General features: G+C 38.0%; 1 protein-coding gene and 2 pseudogenes across 1 annotated transcript; all 3 read left to right on the top strand.

The window, feature by feature from the left end:
- Positions 1-336: 336 nt before the first annotated feature.
- LOC100352564 (olfactory receptor 4A47-like) lies at positions 337-19,007 on the top strand. The gene is made up of 3 exons (XM_008272612.4): positions 337-419; positions 15,605-15,686; positions 17,953-19,007. The coding sequence occupies exon 3, from the start codon at positions 17,998-18,000 to the stop codon at positions 18,913-18,915; it is 918 nt and encodes a 305-aa protein (XP_008270834.4). The 5' UTR covers positions 337-419; positions 15,605-15,686; positions 17,953-17,997; the 3' UTR covers positions 18,916-19,007.
- LOC100352312 (olfactory receptor 4A47-like) lies at positions 2,756-3,694 on the top strand (annotated as a pseudogene).
- Positions 3,742-4,328, top strand: LOC103351801 (thioredoxin reductase-like selenoprotein T pseudogene; annotated as a pseudogene).
- Positions 19,008-19,280: the final 273 nt, after the last annotated feature.

Here is a 19,280-nt window from a genome sequence, read left to right as displayed (position 1 = left end):
AAACATCTCCTGGTAACATGACTGGTTGTTCTCTTCTTATGCAGACTGTTAATCAAGATCTATAAATAATCACTTCTATCCACTTTGAGTTTCTAAATTACCTCCCAAGATTTCTCAAGTGTTATAATTTAGTTTGTTACATTTTGTTTGTTTATTTTGTTCAGGAATTTACTGATGCAGACTCTTCAATTTTTCTTTTTATGTGATCTGATGCCTTTTAGTAGGTGTCCAACGCAAGTCATTATAATTTACTCAAATATTTAGATGATGTAAGAAATTGGGCAGAGTCATGAGAAACCAAATATGTACTGAAGGAGGAAAGTATCTCCCTCTCTGGCCAAAACATGGAAGACACATTTCCTTGTCCTAAGGCGTCAGTTACAAAGCTCTCCATCAGGCTCTGAGGAAGCCTCCAAAAGGTGAGAAAGTGGCAGTTAACAGAAGAATTTAGAGATTTTCATGTGTGTATTTTCCTGGTATGTAGGAAATTATACTGTTTGACTTTGCAAGAGTGGACATGTTGAAAAACTTCTGATTTTCCAAGATCTTTGAAGGTCAAGGACGTTTAGTTTCTTATTCCACTTCTGTCACTGAAAAGTATATGAGTGTGTGAAAATTTACCGAATTTCCTGAGCCTGTTTCTTCACATGTAAAGGGGGGACAAGTATCATATATTAGCACAAGTATCAATATTTATGCTTTATGTGATGATATTTGTGTGTCTATGAATATAAACCTATTTGTATGAAACATACATGTGAGAATCACATAGCATCTTGCAGAGTTTTGCAAAACTAATGCTAGGTGTGCTGGCAATGTTAGCATTTCCACTCATTAAATTATGTTTTATCTATTTTAATGGAACTGATTAGGTGAAAATATTTTGTTCTCTAGTGATTTTGCATTGCAGGGGGACATAAACTTGTGATTGATATATATATATATATATATATACACACCAGTTTGCACAAATGGGATTTTCATGTTTTCTCCATAGCATTCAAGTACAGTAATAAGCACTTTCCTGTGTTTCATCACATTAGACCCTCAAAAAATGTTTAGAATAATTTCATTTACAAATCTGCAAGGTATGAATGATTTCTTCTCAAAATTTAAGTACAGTAAAACATTTCTGCTTGCATATTAAGCATCTTTTAAATTAGGGATCATCATCCAAGCAGTATACATCCATTTGTTAATGTAGTAGAGTTAGGTGAAAAAGTGATTTCTTAGCTTGCACAACGTTTTTCCTCTTACAATGTGATGCCTGGCTTTTAAATGTTTTCTTTTAAAAAATATTTTTTATTTGAAAGTCAGAGTTACACAGAGAGAGAAGGAGAGGCAGAGAGAGAGAGAGAGAGAGTGGTCTTGCATCCACTGGTTCACTCTCCAATCGGCCTCAACGGTTGGAGCTATGCTTATCAGAAGCCAGGGGCTTGGAGCTTCCTCAGGTCTTGGGACTTGGGCCATTTTCTATTTCTTTCCCAGGCCTTTGCAAAGAGATGGATTGGAAGTGGAGCTGCCAGGACTTGATCCAGCGCCCATATATTATGCAGGCACTGTAGCGGCAGCTTTACGAGCTGCACCACAATGCTGGCCCCATAAATCGTGATCCTAAATGAGTTAGCAGTTTCTCTGATATCTCAAAGTCCACTTTATTTCTAAAGCATACAACAATGTAGGTTTTTGATTGAATTAATAAATAAACATTTAGACTTCCAATACACATTGCCATAATATTATTATAGCATTAAACTGCTTCTGATTTCTGAAATTACCATGTATTGAAATAAATTTGGGAATATGGCTTTGATCTAAAGCATCAATATTTCTGTAGGCAGTATAGAAATACTGTATTTTGTTGAAAGTAGGATGGAAATTTATTGTAGGGGTTTTGAGCCAAGGGTGATGTGTTAGATCTAAATGGGATCATTTGGGCTGTGTCATGTGAGTAGATTATTGCACTCTGGAACATTAAAGTAGTGAGAACCTAAAGAGGCTATTAGAGTAGAATGGTGAAAACTGGGATGTACTGAGGATGATAAAATTTGGGGGTGATATGTTTTTAAAATACGTTGAAAATAATCTGAGTGGAAGAGCAGAATGAAAGGTATTGTATGAATTTTAGCATGAATAATAATGTGGCAGGCTATATAATTTAATCATGTAGAAACTAGTTAGGAAGAAAGAGGTTAATGGCAACATTATGAAGAGTATAGAAATAGAAAATTGATAACCATTTTGAGATGTCAATCTGGACGGTAAAGATCTATGAATAATTAGTTCTATACACCTTGAATATGTGAATTACCTTCAGTGATTTTTAGTTGTTATAATTTAGTAAATGTGTATGATACTTCCCTCGTGTAATTCTATTTTTCCCTCTTTCTAGATCATTCTCACTTTTGCTCAATACTCAAGTTAAATGTTGTTCCTCTGAGAATGCTTCAAATATTCCAGTATGATTAAGATGTCTTAGCTTTGTTACCCCTTAAAATAATGTGAATACTTTTATGAGAATTATTAAATTGGTTTGTCATTCTTTGAATGAGTGAGTATGTATCACTTCAGTGAGTGTAGGGGGCCATTTCTCACCCCTCTTGATATTTTGCATGTTTATAGCTGATCCAACATGGTTTGACCCTCATATGCATTTTTAGAGAATGACTAAATAAAATATTAAAATTTTCATATAGTTAATATATTTCCCCTTTTTTAGGGAATCAGTATCCAACATCTGAAATCAGCCCCTGTGAAAGAAGAGATGGAATCCAGGAACAATGTGACTTACTTTGTCCTCTTGGGCCTTACACAGAATGCACAGGGACAGAAAATACTTCTTGTTTTGTTCTTGATCATCTACATTCTGACTGTGGTGGGAAACTTGCTCATTGTCGTGACTGTCTCTGTCAGTAAGACCCTGGGCTCACCAATGTACTTCTTTCTTGCCTGCTTATCCTCTATGGATGTCTTTTACTCCTCAGCCATTACTCCTAAATTGATTTCAGACTTGTTCTTTGGGAAACACACCATAAGCTTCCAATCATGTATGACCCAGCTTTTTATAGATCACTTCTTTGGTGGATCAGGGGTCTTTATTCTGTTGGCAATGGCCTATGACCGCTATGTGGCCATCTGTAAGCCCTTGCACTATTTGGTTATCATGAGGCGATGGGTGTGTGTTGTGCTGCTGGTAGTGTCCTGGGTTGGAGGGTTTCTGCATTCAGTCATTCAGCTCAGCACTATTTATGGACTCCCATTCTGTGGTCCCAACATCATTGATCATTTTGCGTGTGACATGTACCCCTTACTGAAACTTGTCTGTACTGACACCTATGTCATTGGTCTCTTAGTGGTGGCCAATGGAGGTGTGATCTGCACTGTTGTGTTCCTGCTCTTACTCATCTCTTATGGTGTCATCTGGAACTCTTTAAAGAACCATAGTCAGGAAGGGAGACGGAAAGCTCTCCAGACCTGTGGTTCCCACATCACTGTGGTTGTTCTCTTCTTTGTTCCCTGAATTTTTATGTATGCAAGACCTGCTAAGACCTTCCCCATTGACAAATCAGTGAGTGTGTTTTACACAGTCATAACCCCCATGCTGAACCCCTTAATCTACACTCTGAGAAACTCAGAGATGACAAATGCCATGAAGAAGCTTTTGGGTAGAAAAGTCTCGTCGTGTAGAACTTAAGTTTTGCAGTCTGTCTGAGGGTGGCCGAAGCGGCTGGCTCAGTTAAGATGAGGCTTCTGTTGCTTTGCCTGGTGGCAGCATCGGTGGTGGCCAGAGAGGCCTCCGCCAACCTGGGCGGCATGCCCAGCAAGAGATTAAAGATGCAGTATGTACGGGCTGCCGCTTATTTTCAAGATCTGTGTTTTCTTAGGGTATAGGTTGGTGTTTGAGGAGTAGCTGCAGGTTCTTAGGCAGCAGTACCTAGCCTTATGAGTTTAAGGAGAGAATTACCTCCCTCAACCAGTATATAGACACATGCATCTTTCTTGTCATTTTCAAAGTAGTATTAATAGGCTTAATCATTGTTGGCAAAGATCCTTTTCCCTCTTTGGCATGCAAGCTCCTAGCATCTGGCAGTGGGGCCAGGAAAATAAGGTCTATGCATGTATGGATGGTTTTCTTCTTGAGCAACATGATTGAGAACCAGTGTTTGTCAACAGGTGCATTTTGAGATAATTTTAAATGATGTACCTGTATGGTCTAAGCTGGAATCTGGTCACTTTCCATCCATGCAACAACTTAACTTGTTCAAATTCCAGACAATGAAATGAAACTCAATGAGCAAATGAATTCAATTGCACACCATTGGTCATAGCCCCAACCAATCAGCATTGAAACTCTTACATTAAGGGATTTTGCAAGAGTAGCTTGACTGACATCATGAAGGCCTGTACTGAAGACAGCAAGTGTTAGTACAGACCAGATGCTTTTTTGGCAGGCTCGTTGTATCTCTTGAAAACCTCAATGCAAGATGGTTTTTCAGTGCTAGTACATTTTGGAATTCAGCACATTCCATGGAGTGCATAATGTGTATAGTTTTCTGCCCCCTCCCAAATTCATCCAGGTAATATTCTTTTTTTAAATGCAGACATTAGTTGCGACTTTCTTAGTCATTTGAAGAAGCAGAAAATTGAGCTACAATTTTATTTATTTCAAATAAGTCTGTTAAATCTGTGGTCCTTTTATATGAATTTTCATTTTTTTGTCTTTTAAAAATCAGTCCTTTTGGGAAAGTAGCCAAAGTTCCCATATTCTCATATACTTTATAAGAGTCCAATGAGACATCTCTAATTTGGCCATGTGCAATTTATGTTGTTTTCAAAACACTGCAAATTGTGAACAATGCATTATACAATATTATAGGGGGAAATCTAATATTCAGAGTAGTCTACCAATTGTGTGTGTGTGTGTATGCATATGTGTGTGTTAAGAAAATAAACTATTTATAATATAATTTTATTATATTCCCAACATTTTATATTTATTGCTTATAAATTGATATTTTTAAAATTGTTGCTTATAAATTTGTTTACACATGTCTATGAACAATTATATTAATTAGAAGATCATAGAACATGCCAGCAATTTGGCTAATATTATTGGACTTTTTACTACAATAGCCATTATAGAAGAAATTATTTGTTATGTTAAAAAATGCTAGTAAAGCATGGCTTTATACCTCAATATCTAAGGTGTGCAAGACAAATATGCTTGGAATATAAATGACATTATTGGCTTATGGCAATAGCATTATTAATGATAACAATTGGTCAGCATTTACAGTGATTTAAATGTCACAGGGGTCCCAGTGATAGGTCTCATTTTGAATGTTAACTTTGGTTAACTGGCAAACATTCTGTCATTGTCATCATTTAAAATAACTCAGATTTTAAAATTAAACCACAGAATTTTTTAACATGGTTTGATATTCTGAAGCTTTTACTTATTTACCTTTCAAATCTCTTTTGGTAAAAATAAATGAGGAATTGTAAAGTTCGGGCATTTACTTCTTTAGAATTGTGAAAATAAAGTTTTATAATGCTGAAAAACAACTTAAGTTTCTTCAACTCCATGAAGACAGTCTTCGACTTCTGGGGTCATCTCCTTGGACCCAAGAGTCCTTTGAAAATTTGTTTTCTTTCAAAAATTTATATTAATTATGCAAATAACTTCATGTTTGTATTATGAATAACAACATGTTCCCTCTCTGGTAAGCTTTTTAATAGTTTTGTATATTGTCTCAGCTAGGAAGTCATAAAACATCTATATCTGATAGTTGATACACAGTGTTTAGTTAACCAGTGGGTACAATTTTCAGTTACATTGATTATTAATAATTTTATTCATTCTCATTGAAAATTTTCTTTCTAAGAATTAGTTTTATCTATAGTTATTTGAGCCTTTATATTGACCTTTTATTAAATAATTAAGATCTTTTGTGGTGTGCAGATAATTCTCTACAATCAGATTCTGTTGTATACATATGAAATATTTGGCTAGTGATACTTCTGTTTTGTAAAATAAGACAAACTATAGTATAATAAGAACAATAAAATCCCATTTAATTGTGTAATAAAAGTAAACTTCCATTCATCTTCACTAATGTCATCCTATTTTACTCCCAGAGTAAACATTTTATGCATAATACCTCTGTCTTACCAAAAAGGCTTGTAGCTCCTCAATTTTTTTTAGAAGATGCTTATTTTTGGGAATGCATGTTTTCAAATTCAATGTAAACTAGTCACAAAACTAAGTTCAGTTATTTTGGATGTGATTTTATTTATGGAACAATATATATCTCTATAGATTTGAGAAGTGCTGTCCATGAAGAGAAGTGTTTATATCTAGTCAGGTCTCCTTTTATATTCCCCAGCAGTTCTTTACAATTTTTGGCTGTGTTTTCGATCCCCTATAGATAACTGCTGCGCTTCTTCCATGATCCTTAAAATGCTAACTGACACTTTTCTGTAAGGAAACAACAACAACAACAACAACAAAAATCTCTTCCGGGGAATGCATGATGGGCTGCTTTTCTAGTACCTCTTGGTTCTGCTGAGATCATTCTACTGAGGGATGGTCTGTGACACTATGTGGCCCTCACTGTGCTGCAGGATGACCATGCACTGATACATGTGTGTCCATCTCCAAGAAGAGATAGGAGCTGCAGGCTCAGGCCATGCCCAGTATGAATACTCATCACAATCTGACTGCCTGTGTGACCCAGTGACAAGCCCACCTGTGTGCTATGAGGAACCCTTTGTTGAACCTCATCTATGTCGACAACTCTGTTCTCATGGTTGCTGCCAAGAGTGGGCTCATCTTCTCATTTTCTCCTTTTGATGTTCTCCTGTGAGGTCTTCCAATACAGGTTGAAATTTCAAATCATGGAGGAAATGCACAAAGCTCTCTCCATTGTGTCTCCCATGTTACTGTAGTCATTGAATTCTTTGTGTACTGAATATTTGTGTGTCTACAGCACCCTGTGACCACTTCTCAAAAAAAAAAAATGAGCTTTGGCAGTGTTATATCATGGTAACTCCTATGTTGAGCTGTTTAAGTTCCCAGAAATGCAGATATATTATGCTATGAAGAAGATGTAGATCTAAATGTAGTGTAATGGAGAAATATTCTAAACATAACATGACTGTATCCTTTATATGATATAGCAAAAAGAACATAGCATCTAAGATTCAAGTCCAAGTATAACACTGATGCCTGAATATGTTGGTTCTGAGTTTGATGCCTTTTGATGTAAAAGTGAAGAGGTAAATCATTTTTCATTAAGAATATCCTATTTGGATATTTCTATCACTCATTTTGCAGCTAATCCTCAGTGTACTTTCAAAGGCTTAAAGGACTTTGTAGATGGGCAGATTTCCAGGATACAGCTCCACACATTCTAGTGCAGTAGACAGGTTTTCAAATGGGGATGTGTTTTCAGCGTATGCAGTAGGAGATCTTTGCGTTGGACTTGAGCAATATTCCCAGAGATCATTTGCATATCCTGAGACTGTTAATGGATTCAATTCATTAAGGAAGAACCCTTCACAGCAGAAGTTTTGAGGTCATGATAGTCTCAATATTTATGATTCATAGAATAGTTGTTAATTTGAAACCATGAAAAAATCAAACATTGTAGAAAATTAGAACAGTTTTAGGCATTCATTCTCTTTTTTCTCTTTCTGTATTTTCTGATGCTGGAACATCTGGTATGGTTCTTTTGCTTTTTCTTCATAAACACAAAAAATTAAATCATTTATTGCTGCTGTATTATTTGGAACAAAACTCCATAATATTGTCATTTTAAGTAGTCTTTTATGTAAGATTCTTATTTTTAGTGTTTTGCTTGTTTACAGGGAGATAGTGGATCATTATCATATGCACAATTTTAGGAATGGCTGATGGGTTTAGGTTATGACCATGGTTGAGAATCTATTGTTTGAGGAAGACAATTTGGAATTGAAATCCTACCTTTCTCATTTATAATGTGAATATTTGGAAAACAATCCCCCTAAAAGTTTCAGTTAAAGGGGAATAATAAAGTTACATCAAATGAAATGATCTATGTAAACTATTAGTGGAACTAAATACTCATAATATTAGTAATGATGACTAACTCTTATCACCCTAAAATTAAAATAGACACATTCAACTTGCCTAAAAATTTTTTAGCTAATTTTTTGAAGGGTTATGTATAACCTCTCTCTCCGTGCTGTGAGGTAGAACACATAAGCACTGACTATACTTAATGGAGTTTTGATGGCAACAAGAACTCCCACCCCTTGGCCATACATGAATCCATTTCTCCTCTTCTCTGATCCACTGGTCCCAGACTTCTGAGGACTTGTAGTTATTGCAGTTGTTAGTCTTATTTTTCTTGACCATGCTTGTTCGAGAGTAAAAGTAATTTTACTCTGATTTTGATGTCAACATACCATGCAGTCAGAATATGTAAAGACTTAAAATGCAAGAATTTGTTTTCAAGTAGTGTTACCAGTGTGTTTAGCACCTTGAGCAAAGGTTGGCCCCAAATAAATCTTAATAAATATTTAATGAACAAATAACTATCACAACTGCTTAAGCCATTAAAAATAATTGTTTTTGTGAAAAGGATACTTACTAACTAAATGCTTCTGACACTGATGACTTTTCATTTTTGTGATAAATAGAAATGGAGACCTTTTGTTCAGTTTGGTAGACACAAGTATATATTTTCAAAATTTGTATTAACATGGAGGCTAGTGCCGTGGTATAATAGGCTAAGCTTCTGCCTGCTGTGCTGGCATCCCATATGTGCACCAGTTTGTGTCCTGGCTGCTCCTCTTCCAATCCAGATCTCTGCTAGTGGCCTGTGAAAGCGATGGAAGTTGGCCCAAGTGCTTGGACACCTGTACTCACATCGGAGACAGAGAAGGAGCTCCTGGCTCCTGCCTTTGGATCGGCACATCTCTGGTGTTTGTAGCCATTTGGGAAGTAAACCAGCAGATGGAAGATCTTTCTCTCTGTTTCTCCCTCTTTCTGTCTATAATTCTGCCTCCAATAAATAAATAAATCTAAAAAATTTGTATTAACAATAATTGTACATATTGGGCCGGCACCGCGGCTCAACAGGCTAATCCTCTGCCTTGGGGCGCCAGCATACCGGGTTCTAGTCCTGGTCGGGGCGCCGGATTCTGTCCCGGTTGCCCCTCTTCCAGGCCAGCTCTCTGCTGTGGCCAGGGAGTGCAGTGGAGGATGGCCCAAGTGCTTGGGCCTTGCACCCCATGGAAGACCAGGATAAGTACCTGGCTCCTGCCATCTTATCAGTGCAATGTGCCGGCAGCAGGGCGCTGGCCGCGGCGGCCATTGGAGGGTGAACCAACGGCAAAAGGAAGACCTTTCTCTCTGTCTCTCTCTCTCACTGTCCACTCTGCCTGTCAAAAGAAAAAAAAAGAAAAAAAAACAATAATTGTACATATTGATGCATTATAGTGTAACATTCAATACATTTATATAATGTTTATTGATCAAATCAGGATATTCAATATTTCCTCTTCTTCAACATTATAACATGATGGGGGTCTTTCATTTCCTTTCTTCTCTTTGCCCATAAAATATATAGAATATTATTATGAATGATAGTCTTTTGATTATGGTGTGAAAAGTGGAAAGTTACTGCTTTTTAAACTATGATTTGATACTCATTATCCAAATTATTCTATCCCTCTTAGCAGTCTCTACTTCTAGTTTCATTATTCTTTTCAGATTGAATATTTTTCAAGCGTCCACATGTGAGGGATAGCATGTAGTATTTGTCTTTTTGTGCCTGAATTCTTTTCTTTTTTTCTTTTTTTTAAGATTTACTTATTTCTTTGAAAGTCAGAGTTGCACAGAGGGAGGAGAGGCAGAAAGAGAGGTCTTCCTTCTGATGGCTCATGCCCCAGATGGTCGCAATAGCCGGATCTGCGCTGATCCGAAGCAAGGAGCCATGAGCCTCTTCTGGGTCTCCCACATGGGTGTAGGGGCCCAAGGACTTGGGCCATCTTCTACTGCTTTCCCAGGCCATAGCAGAGAGCTTGGTTGGAAGAGGAGCAGGCGGGAGTAGAACCAGCACCTATATGGGATGCCAGAACTTCAGGCCAGGGCGTTAAACCCCTACGCCATAGCGCCGGCCCTGTGCCTGAATTATTTTCAAAATGATGTCCTCCAATTCCATCCATTTGCTGCAAGTGATAGGATTTCATTCTTTCATATGTGACTGAATAATATTCCAAAGTATTTATACATATATCAAATTTTCTTTATTCATATGATAATGGGTACTTTGGTTGATTCTTCATATAATGATTTCATATATTTTGGATGTATACATAATGTTTGTAAGTTCTAGTTCTAGTTGTTTTTTTTTTTTTTAAAGAATCTCTATACTGTTTTCCACAGTGGATGTAATAATTTAGTTTCCCACCAGCTATGTATAAGACTTCCCTTTTCGGTTTTCCTCACCAATATTTGTTACTTTCTGTAACAAAAGGGTGAGGTGATATACCATTGGTGTTTTGATGGCATTTTGCTGATGTTTTGTGATATTGTGCCATTTTGCATATAAAGGGCATTCATATATTTCATAGTTCTTATCTGAAGGTGCAGAATCATATCTAGAATGTTTAAGGAGAATGGACTCATGCAATTAATTGGCTTGCTGAAGCTTTAAAACATCAGTTCAAGTCCTGGCTACCCCATTTTCAATACATCTCACAGCTAATGCACCTGTGATCGCAAGAGAAAATTGCCCAGGTGCTTGGGTGGGTTCACCTATGTGAGGGACCCAGACAGAGTTCCAAATCCCTGGCTTTGGTCTAGCCCAACCCTGGCCATTTGGAGAATGAACCCATGGGTTTAAGATATCTCTCTCTGTGTCTTTCTCTGTCTACACTCATACACACACACACGCATTCACACACAGTCTCTGAAACTCTACCTTTCCTTCCTCCCTTCCTCCTTCCTCCTTCCTTCCTCCTTCTTCCTTCCTTCCTTTCTTCCTTCCTTCCTTCCTTCCTTCCTTCCTTCCTTCCTTCCTTCCTTCCTCCTTCCTCCTTCCTCCTTCCTTCCTTCCTCCCTTCTTCCTTCCTTATTCCTTCCTCCTTCCTCCCTTCCTCCTTCCTTCCTTCCTCCCTTCCTTCCTTGCGCCAGGCACAGTTAGACAGTGAGAGAGAGAGACAGAGAGAAAGGTCTTCCCTCCGTTGTCTCACTCCCCCAATGGCCACCACGGTTGGCGCTGCGCCGATCTGAAACCAGGAGCCGGATACTTCCTCCCTGTCTCCCATGCGGGTGCACTTGGGCTATCCTCTGCCGCTCTCCTGGGCTACAGTAGAGAGCTGGACTGGAAGAAGAGCAACCGGGACTAGTAGCTGGCGCCCCAACTTGGACTAGAATCCAGGGTGCCTGCGCTACAGGCGGAGGATTAGCCAAGTGAGCCACGGCACTAGCCGACTCTACCTTTCAAATAAATAAGTAAATCAGGTATTTAAAAACACTTATATAGAGGCTCCTGATAGCCATAAATCAACTCACATGCCTTCATCCAAAGTGCAAGGTGAGAGAGAAATATAATTCTTTGGATTTTTTGTGGCAAATGCACGTTCCTAGGGGACTTTCGGGCAGCTACACAACACTGATGGTTTTTTATAGTTAGAGATTAGCTCTCAGAAATGGGTTTTGTTTTGTCCTGAAGAGAGTTGCTTATTTCTTTAAAATTTATGGGTGTCCCTGTTTCTCACCTACACATAGGTAGAAAACAATTAAAGGAACATGAGGAACTTGAAGTGCAGGTATATTATTGATAAAATACAGAATTCTCCATATACAAATGTTTTGCTTACTATTTTCTGTGGAGTAATTGTGAAAATTGAAGGGAAACAGAATTCTTGTGGGCAACAGGGTCCCTGGCTGGGGTTACTCTAGGCTATTCCCTCTGCATATGAAAAAATTCAAGTTGGTGGCTTAAAGGTGTACAGGAAAACAAGATTTATCAAAGCAAAGAAAAAGGGCACAGTCAAGAACGAAATGTGGGAGAGAGAGAGCAAGAGCAAGAGCGAGAGTGCGCACACGCTAGAGAGAGAGAGAGAGAGAACAAGAGAGAGAAAGAGAGAGAGAACCAAAAACCTTTCGCAGGCCGGCACCATGGCTCACTAGGCTAATCCTCCACCTGTGGCGCCAGCACCCTGGGTTCTAGTCTGGTTCGGGGCACCGGATTCTGTCCCGGTTGCTCTTCTTTCAGTCCAGCTCTCTGCTGTGGCCCGTGAAGGCAGTGGAAGATGGCCCAAGTGCTTGGGCACTGCACCCATGTGGGAGACCAGGAGGAAACACCTGGCTCCTGGCTCCTGGCTCCTGGCTTCGGATCGGCACAGCAGCCACTTGTGGGGTGAACCAATGGAAAAAGGAAGACCTTTCTCTCTCTTTCTCTCTCACTGTCTAACTCTGCCAGGAAAAACAAAAACAAAAAAAAACTTTAGCAAGACTGGGATGGTCCTTTTACTATCATGGGGCTTGAGGTGGTCTGAGGGTGTCTGTGGTGAGGCTTAATTGACTATTGAAAAGTGTCTGGAATTTAGGGCCAAGCTCCAAACCCATCCATTTCTGTGTCCTTTTTGGGAAATGCAGAATATGTTATAGTATTAGATGCATGATTGGAGTGGAGTTGTCAGCCACGTTAATTTTATTATAAAGACATTATAGTGACCTAAACATCTGAATCAGAGCATTCAGCCATCTTGGATATTTCTGGTTGGTGCTGGCTCTACTTTGGCAACACTGTGGAATTTGTTTCCACTACATGAAAGGGGAGCTTGGAGGTGCATGGAAGGAGGGCTGTGGTTTGTCACTCCCCCTCTTCGTGGAGGAACGACACAGGACCCTGCGCTGTTCTTTTGTCTGCTCGGCCCTCCCCGGGTTTGCTGCTGGTTCTTCCCGGGTTGGCTACCGTCCCTTCCACCTCCATGGAAGGGCGGTTCCCCCTGCCACTTTCCCCACTTCCGCGGGGGAGCGGCACACCGCTTGTGGGCTCTCTCGGGGGCTGCACAGGTGTTCCTCTTAGATGTTCCCCTTAGATATTCCTGGTGCATGTTGTCTCTCTCCTCCTTTATAGTCCTCTTCCACCAATCCCAACTCTGCTACCCACACGCCGAGTATGCTGCTCTCCTCCAATCAGGAGCAGGTCCTACAGTTTATTGGTTGAACTGGAGGCAGCTGTGTAGAAGCTGTTTACTCCTCTCCCAGCGCCATATTGTGGGAGAGCAGATGCATAGAATAAGTCTTAATTCGAGTAACAGTCTAGGTCCGAGTTGCTCCCCACAGTGGTTCAGAATTTAGGCTTCCCCCTGCGATGCTGGCAACCCCCATCCAAGCATCACTTAGAGTTCTGGCTGCTCTGCTCTGCTGGGAAGGCAGCTGGTAATGGTCCATGTGATTGGGCCACTGCCACCTATGTGAACAGCTGGATGGAATTCCTTATTCCTGGTTTATTGTAGCCACTGGGCAATGAATCACTGGATGAGAGATTTCTCTCAATCTCAATCTCTCTCTTTCTCTCTCTCTCCAACTCTGCCTTTGAAATAAGTTTGAAAAAGAAAGGGAAGTTCAGGTGGTGCCCAGATAGAGATTAGATGGTGTACAGAAAGTGTTTGGATGGTGCAGATCCGGCTGTGACACAGGCTGCTTCAGGCTTTGTGCTGGTGAGGAATGTAGCTGCTGCACAGGCTGCCTGAAGCTGCGATGTGGTGGCATGTTCTCAAGTTTTAAATTTGGAAACTTGCCATGTTTTCCTCATTCTCATTTTTTCTTATTTGTTTATTTATCTTTGATTTCTGTGATTTATTTACATTTAAAAAAGCAAAATGTTTTTGAGATTTACAGTTGTATATATTTTGGTGTATTAGATGTTTCATTACATATATTACAATAATGTTAAATGAAATTCAAAATTTTGAAAAGGACTTATGTATTCATTTGATAGGAAGTTACATAGAGAGGAAGGAACAGAGTTGGAGAGGGAGAGAGAGAGAAAGGTCTGCCATCTACAGGTTCACTCTGCAAATGACTGCAATGTGGTCCAGGTCTGGGCAGGGCTGCAGGCAGGAGCCTGGACCTCCATCCATGTCTCTCCCTTGGGTATCAGGGACCCAAATACTTGGGCCATCTTTCACAGCTATCCCAGGTGCATTAGCAGGGACCTGGATCAGACATGAATCAACTGAGATAAAATCGAACTCACATGAAGGTGGCACTGAAATTAAAATTCTTTAGGAAAGTCTTCCCTGCCTGGCCGGGTTTATTGTTCTATCTTACCTTTGTAATACCATTCATGTACAATAGCCTCTCATTGTCTTGAAATTGCCAAACTGTTTTCAGTGTTTGAGTTCTCCAGATGTAAATGTCCTTCAAGTAGTCTCTTCTTATTTTTGTATTTCTATTACCTGTCAGCTTTTGAATAAGGCTGTTTCCATTTTATACAGAGTCAATTATTCCCCTTTATTTTCTGTCTCATTACTTTATTTGTCACCATAATCGAATTGGTCCCTAGTTATAATTGCCTAAATTAAGCTGCTCCCATTATAATGTTTGACTCCCTTACAAGGCATAAGGTCACTGAAGGCAAAATTCCATCCTAATTTTTTCTCTGTTTTGTTAACTGAATATCTCTAGCTTGTGCTTTAGAATCCGGAATCATGTAGGCACTTGGAAAAGTTCTTAAGAATATGAATGAATGAATCGATTTTCAGTTATTACAGCCATATCAGTAATAAGACAAGTAAGGTAGCGCACGTAAGTGATAGATATCCTTGTTGGAACAAAATGACTGATATTTTATTCTCCACCAGAAACAGCTTTAACAATGGTTCTGAAGCACACTTTGCCTCCTTGCTGAACCTCCCTGACCCTGGTCATGTGATTGGTCTAATGACATCTTTACAATTTTTGTGGGAAATCCCAGGGAATTTAATTAAGCATGAATCTTGGACAAGCTCCAGATGCAGGTCTCAGGGCTATGTGAGGTTAGGAGATATACGTTGTCCAGTGATTTTGGCCCCTGCTGGGGAGCATGCTGTACTCTTAAGATGCGATCCAACTGTCTACAGATGAGCAATTACTTATTGCATGAATGCGTTCTCAAAATACCGCAGAAAAGTTTGGCTATCATAACAGAATTGAAAGAGATTGGAAAAATATCTGAATGATAATTTTTCTTTTTGAATTTAGATGAAAATAAATCAACAGTAGAGGAAACATCTCCTGGTAACATGACCGGTTGCTATTTTCTTATGTAGACTGTTAACCAAGATCTATGAATAATCGGTTCAATCCACTTTGAATATGTAAATTACCTCAAAAGATTTCTCAATGTTATAATTTAGTTTGCTATTATTTGTTTGTTTTGTTCAGGAATTTACTGAATGTGGAATTTTTAATTTTTTTTTGTGTGATCTGATGCCTTTTAGTAATTCTCCAATGGAAATCATAATTTACCCAAATATTTAGAAGACTGTAAAAAATGGGCATAGTCACAAGAAATCAAATATGTTCCAAGGAATAAAGTCTCTCTCCCTCTTTCTCTAGTAAAAAATATGGAAGACACATTTCTTTGTCCTAAGACGTCAGTTAAAAGTTCTCCATCAGGCTCTGAGGAAGCCTCCAAAAGGTGAGAAAGTGGCAGTTAATAGAAGAATTTAGAGATTTTCCTTGTGTATTTTCCTGGTATGTAGGAAATTATACTGTTTGAATTTATAAGAGTGACATGTTGAAAAACTTCTGATTTCCAAGATCTTTGAAGGTCAAGGACGTTTAGTTTCTTATTCCACTTCTGTCACTGAAAAGTATATGAGTGTGGGAAAATTTACTGAATTTCCTGAGCTGTTTCTTCACATGTAAAATGGGGACAACTATCATATATTAGCACAAGTATCAATATTTATGCTTTATGTGATGATATTTGCATCTCTATGAATATAAACCTAGTTGTATGAAACATACTTGTGAGAATCACATAGCATCTTGGAGAATTTTGCAAAACTAGTGCTAGGTGTTCTAGCAATGTTAGTATTTCCATTCATTAAATTATGTTTTGTCTATTTTAATGGAACTGATAGGGTGAAAATGTTTTGTTCTCTAGTGATTTTGCATTTCGGAGGGATATAAACTTGTGATATATATGCCAGTTTGCACAAATGGAATTTTAATGTTTTCTCCATAGCATTCAAGTACTGTACTACACACTTTCCTATGTTTCATCACATTAGACCCTCACAAAAAATGTTTAGAATAATTTCATTTACAAATCTGCAAAGTATAGTTCAGAGTAAGGACTTGCCATACTTTGAATAAAGTAAACCATTTCTGCTTGTATAGAACATATATTTTATTTAGGGATCATTACTCAAAGCTATATACATCTATTTGTTAATATAGTAGAGTCAGGTGAAAAAGTGATTCCTTAGTCAGCAAAACTTTTTTCTTTTGATGATGTGACGCCTGGATTTTAGATCCTGAGCCTAAATAATCTATGATACCTCAAAGTCTACTTTACTTCTAAGGCATATCACAACTGTGTGTTATATAAGTTTTTTTTTTTTTTTGACTGAATGAATAAAAAAAAATTAGACTTACAATACTTATTTGTGTAATATTTATTATTATTTTAATGTTAAATTGCTTCTGATTTCTAATATTACTATCTATTAAAATGAAACCAAGTCTATGGAAAAGCATAATGATATTTGAAGAACAGCAAAAACAGTCTTGAATAGGATGGATTTGAAATCTTGTAAGAGATGAATTTGGGAAGATAGCCTTGATCCCAATCATCAAGGGTCCTGTAGGCAATAGAGAAATACCGTATTTTATTGAACTTAGGATAGGAAGCCACTGTAGGGGTTTTGAACAGACGGTGATATGATCTCAAAAAGATGTAAAAGGGATAATTTGGGCTGCTTCATGTATGTAGTTTATGGAACTCTGGAATATAAGTACAGAAAACCTGCAAGAGGCTATGAGAGTTGACTGGTGGGAGGTTGTAGAGGATAAAATTTGGGGTGTTTTGATTGTAGGGTTAACAGTGTTTTAAATATGTGTTGATCCATAATCAGAGGATTAGAGGTATGAATGTGGCAAGTGATATAATTTATTAACTTTATGTTTCTGTGTGGGAGCAAACTGTTGAAATCTTTACTTAATGTATGTTAAACTGATATTCTGTATATAAAGAGAATCGAAAATGAATCTTGATGTGAATGGAAGGGGAGAGGGAGTGGGAAAGGGGAGGGTTGCAGTTGGGAGGGACGTTATCGGGGGGGGGGGAAGCCATTGTAACCCATAAGCTGTACTTTGGAAATTTATATTCATTAAATAAAAGTTAAAAAAATAATTTATTAACTTAGGAAACATTTAGAAAGTAATTTTTAAATGGTTTTAGAAATACTAAATTGACATTCAATTTGAGATGTTGATCAGTTAACAAAGGTCTATGAATAATTCTATCCATTTTGAATATGTAAATTACCTGCAAATTTTTCTCAAGTGTTATAATACAGTGAATTGATACAGGATGTATCTCTTGTGGAATTCCCTTCCTATCATTTTTTCTAATTAAGTCTAAATTTTCCTCATAAATCAGATAAGGTACACTTCCTCCGAGAAGCCTTCCAAGTCTCCAGATTGATTCAGATGTTTTAGCCTTGTGATTCTTTACAATAACTGACTAAATTTAACACAATTATTAAACTATCTTGTCGTAGTCTGAATCAATCCTTATTATACCAAATCCCTAAGAGTAGGGTACCCTGTTTCATCTGGTGTGATAACTCTCATGTTTGTAATAGACTCAACACAAATAGACATTCATATTTTTGAATGAATGAATAAATATTAAGCTTTTTATGTACCTAAAAGATTTCCTCCTTCTTTTTTAGAGAAACTGTTTCTAATATCTGAAATAAGCTCCTGTGAAAGAAGAGATGGAATCAAGGAACAATGTGACTTACTTTGTGCTCTTGGGCCTTACACAGAATGCACAGGGACAGAAAATACTTCTTGTTTTGTTCTTGATCATCTACATTTTGACTGTGGTGGGGAACTTGCTCATTGTCGTGACTGTCTCTGTCAGTAAGACCCTGGGCTCACCAATGTACTTCTTTCTTGCCTGTTTTTCCTTTATGGATGTCTTTTACTCCTCAGCCATTACTCCTAAATTGATTTCAGACTTGTTCTTTGGGAAAAACACCATAAGCTTCCAATCATGTATGATCCAGCTCTTTATGGAGCACTTTATGAGTGGATCAGGGGTCTTTATTCTGTTGGCGATGGCCTATGACCGCTATGTGGCCATCTGTAAGCCCTTGCACTATTTGGTTATCATGAGGCGATGGGTGTGTGTTGTGCTGCTGGTAGTGTCCTGGGTTGGAGGGTTTCTGCATTCAGTCATTCAACTCAGCACTATTTATGGGCTCCCATTCTGTGGCCTCAATGTCATTGATCATTACATGTGTGACATGTACCCCTTACTGAAACTTGTCTGTACTGACACCTATGTCACAGGTCTCTTAGTGGCAGCCAATGGAGGCGTGATCTGTGCTGTTGTGTTCCTGCTCTTACTCATCTCTTACGGTGTCATCTGGAACTCTTTAAAGAACCATAGTCAGGAAGGGAGACGGAAAGCTCTCCAGACCTGTGGTTCTCACATCACTGTGGTTGTTTTCTTCTTTGTTCCCTGTGTTTTTATTTATGCAAGACCTGCAAAGACCCTTCCCATTGACAAATCAGTGAGTGTGTTTTATACAGTCATAACTCCCATGCTGAACCCCATAATCTATACTCTGAGAAACGCAGAAATGATAAATGCCATTAAGAAGCTCTGGAAACGTCATAAAATGTAGTAATGATAAAATCACTTGATTTTAGACTCTGTCTCTTTGGGAATTGGAGATTTTCTTAATTCTAATGCAATTTATCTTTTGGCACAGTATTAGCTTTTATGACAATTATTATTAAATAATAAAACATATGATTGCACAAATAATATTTGTCTTTTTTGTTGGAAAGTTTTCTCTATAACCTTTTATTTTTTTACTTCATTTACAAAGGTGTAATTCAAATATAGTAATGAATCAATTATAGTGATTAGTTGCTGAAGAAATTATATTGTAACACTGATTTTTCAGTTGATTTATTTATTTAACTCAGTTTCTTTCTGAGAGTTTTATTTATAGTTAGCTCTAATCATTTAGGTTCATTTTTAATA

This window comes from Oryctolagus cuniculus, chromosome 1 (genome assembly GCF_964237555.1).
Source record: "Oryctolagus cuniculus chromosome 1, mOryCun1.1, whole genome shotgun sequence".
Taxonomy (NCBI): Eukaryota; Metazoa; Chordata; class Mammalia; order Lagomorpha; family Leporidae; genus Oryctolagus; species Oryctolagus cuniculus.
The sequence above is the reverse complement of the archived record's forward strand: the minus strand, read 5'-3'. Positions and strand labels throughout refer to the sequence as shown.